Source organism: Cyprinodon variegatus, unplaced genomic scaffold (genome assembly GCF_000732505.1).
Source record: "Cyprinodon variegatus isolate N-32 unplaced genomic scaffold, C_variegatus-1.0 Scaffold41, whole genome shotgun sequence".
In the NCBI taxonomy this organism is placed as follows: domain Eukaryota; kingdom Metazoa; phylum Chordata; class Actinopteri; order Cyprinodontiformes; family Cyprinodontidae; genus Cyprinodon; species Cyprinodon variegatus.
In genome coordinates this window covers 1,131,542-1,134,652 of record NW_015150494.1, presented here as the reverse complement: position 1 = coordinate 1,134,652, position 3,111 = coordinate 1,131,542, and the positions used below count along the sequence as shown (strand labels likewise).

The 3,111-nt window shown below is 43.4% G+C and overlaps 1 protein-coding gene across 5 annotated transcripts in view; it reads right to left on the bottom strand.

Annotated features, from left to right (window-relative positions):
* The window catches only part of cabin1 (calcineurin binding protein 1), a 76,839-nt gene that overhangs the window by 66,781 nt on the left and 6,947 nt on the right, over nt 1–3,111 (bottom strand). For all 5 annotated transcript variants that reach the window (XR_001481112.1, XM_015370065.1, XM_015370066.1 and 2 more), the window contains exons 7-13: nt 2,237–2,366; nt 1,678–1,827; nt 1,199–1,503; nt 824–1,001; nt 613–746; nt 316–533; nt 25–97 (exon numbers count right to left, since the gene is read on the bottom strand). Coding sequence is in view for 4 of the 5 variants with exons in the window: in XM_015370065.1 (XP_015225551.1) it covers nt 25–97; nt 316–533; nt 613–746; nt 824–1,001; nt 1,199–1,503; nt 1,678–1,827; nt 2,237–2,366 (1,188 nt within the window). In the remaining variant the exon portion in view is untranslated. The remainder of the gene's footprint in view (nt 1–24; nt 98–315; nt 534–612; nt 747–823; nt 1,002–1,198; nt 1,504–1,677; nt 1,828–2,236; nt 2,367–3,111) is intronic.

The window sequence follows — 3,111 nt, the reverse complement described above, 5'->3', positions numbered from 1 at the left end:
TCTTTAAAATCTGCTCTAACTTACCGATCTTTCCTTTGCTGTGTAACCACTGCTCCAGCTGCAGCTCCATACAGGCTAAGCTCATCGCCAGCATCTCCTAAAGAAAAACAAGCAGAAATGGCGTTATTGTTTTAAGCTGCCTGGAAGGGGAGTTTGACTTCATTTTTAAACACTTCTCGAAAAGAGAAAGAAGAAAGTCCGGATGTGGTGATCTCCCTCTCATTTTTTCTGGAGGGGGAAGCCTCTCAGAAAAAAAGATAAAGACGGATTCTTTTGTTAGCCTGAAAAGGGAAAAGTTCTTTTTTTTTTCTTTACCCTGATGTGCTGGTTGCTGCAGTCCCTGAGCAGGGGGTTGGGCAGGCCCATGCTGTGTTTCCTCCAGGTCTGATAGACCTCCAGCACCACGGCGGTCAGCCCCCGCGGCCACTCCTCCATGAACTTCTGACCGACTGCCTTCAGATAGCGCATCATCAGATCCAGGATTCCTCCATTGGTCATATTGCTGAGCAAGAAGTTGTGAACATCTTGTTGCTCTAAAAGAAACATTTCTTTTGTTAACATGTTTCAATAAAGAGCCAGTCTACACTTGACAGAGCTATGATGACGATGTACCAGATTCCATCAGTTCAACCGAGTCGGCTGGTAAGCAGCTTCCATGATAAGGCTGAACGTCATCCTTCCCATCAGGCTGCGTCTCTGGATTCCCCAGGCTCTCATCATCGTTATCCGGATCAAACTTCTTTAACCTAAAACCAACCAAAAGACAAGGTTTAAAACAAAAGATTTAATTTCTATTTTATGGGTAAGCTTCAGGCCAACCTACCTGGAAGGTAAATATTTAAAAAGAAGCTCCTGAAAATCAACCTTCTCCTCCTTCTTGCATTTCGTGTTTCGGACGCGCGCCGAGCGGCGTTTGGCCGTCTCGCCGCTGTCCTCCACCGCGCGTTTTCTTTTTGGAGCCTTCTTCGCCTTGTCTGCCAGGGATAGCTCCATGCCTGCGGCTGTGGACGTAACGGGACAATAAAAACATTTAGAAATAACGAAAGCATGCACCTTTTAAAGAAAAACCTCCTGTCTTTCACAACAAACTCCAAGAAAAATATGATGAGAAAAAAATATGAAAAGGTTTCATTCAAAATCATTAAATAGTATTAAAAAAAATGTAATTTCCCAAAGAAATATTAAAACTAGAACTAACCAGCAGGGGGAGCTGTAGTAGTGACCTCCACAGTAGTCTGGCCCAGGGTAAGCTGAGGCTGAGAGGCAGGCTGGGGGGCGGCTGCAGGCTCACTGAAGGCTACCGGTGGAAGAGAGGAGCTGGGGCTGCTCAGCACGGCGGTCAGACCCATACTGACAGGGCTGCTGGGCTGAGGAAGGTTTTGAGGGAAGCTGGGGTCACGGTACGCCGACAAGTCAATTCTGCGGCCCAGGCTGGGCCGTGGAGGCTCACAGGTGGTCTGATGTTTGTACATCGCTAGAAGGCTTTCACCAACATGCTTCCATCTGGGGTCCAACAAATAAAAAAATAAAGAGGTTGATCTATGATCAGTATTTTAAAATCCACTGCTAACACCTCAATTTGCACCTTAAACAAACCGTGCAAACATTAAATAAACTGGAATGTAAGAAAAAGAGTTGGATGAAAAAGCGTTGTAGGAATCCAACATGAGGACTAACGAGAAGCGGTGGATAGGCTTGATCAGGACGAGGTCCGGTTTGGGTTCGGAGTGGGAGAGAGCCTGCCTTCGCCTCCTGATCTCCAGAGCCTCCTCGATGATGGATCGCCGCTCCTCCTCGTCAACCTCCACATAATGAATGGACACGTCGCTGCAAGAATCCACAGGAAAATACAGGCAAGCTTTCAGAACGGTGCAAACTCACTGGAAAAAAATCCAAATCTGAATAAGTCATTCTTTCTTAAAATGAGTGATTTTTTTCTTGGATTAAGGAGGTAAAAGAGACATTTTACGAACGGAACAAGACAATTTACACTTAAAATAAGAAAACTCAATTGCATTGTCTTATTTCAAGTGCATATTATCTAATTATCTTATTTTAAGAGTAAAAATACTCATTCCATTGGCAAACTATTTTATTTACCTACTCAAAATAAGGATAAATTAAAAACTAAATTATAGAAAAGTTTTACTTATTTCTAGATTGTTTTTCCAGTGCTCAGAGCAGCAGCTTCTTTTGTTTCAGTTAGATAAAAGAGAAGACAGTGAAATGCCTTTACCACTTTGTAAACATTTGCATGGTGTCCCTCTTCAAACAAGGCTGTTCCTTAAAGATCTTTTCCTTTAACACCAGGCCTTTAGTGTAGCAGTGGTCTTTCTCCAGGGCTTTGGCAATAAAGTATAAACAATCTGCAAAAAAAAAAAGTAGAAAACACCTTAAGTTATGTTTTGAAAGACTCCAAGGCAGGATTTGTGTGAACTTTTCATTCTATGTGAAGGAATAAAAAGACAAAAATGATCCCAATTGTGGTCTCATTTCATTAAATATGAGTCTGACTACTACTACCGTATTTTCACGACTATAAGGCGCATATAAACGCCATGAGAACGTTAAAGGGGGAAGTGTGGGCGTGGATTGTGTATAAAAGAACAGGTATGTGCTTTATGCAGAACGTTGTTGTCATAACAACCCTGAAAATGGCAGAGACACGCCTATGAAGCACAGTTTAAACTGAAGGCCATCAGCTACGCAGAGGAACATGGAAATTGAGCAGCTGTGAGGGAATTCAAGATTAATGAATCGACGGTTCGCAAGTGGAGGAAGATGGAAAACAAACTCAGACAGGTGACGAAGACGCAGCTAAGGCGAGGTGGCCTCGCCTTATGTTACATTTGCGTGTTGTGCTTGGCTGCCACGCAAATGGACAGAAACTGCCGCCTATGGTGATTTTTAAGGGAAAGACTTTGCCTAAAGAGACGTTTCCAGCTGGAGTCGTTGTTAAGGCAAATGAAAAGGGTTGAATAGATGAGGAGATGATGAAAGCGTGGCTGAGGGAGGTGTATGTAAGGAGACCAGGTGTTTTTTTCCAGGCATCATCATCGCTGTTAATCTGTGACTCCATGCGTGCCCTTCTCACAGCTGATGTGAAAAACA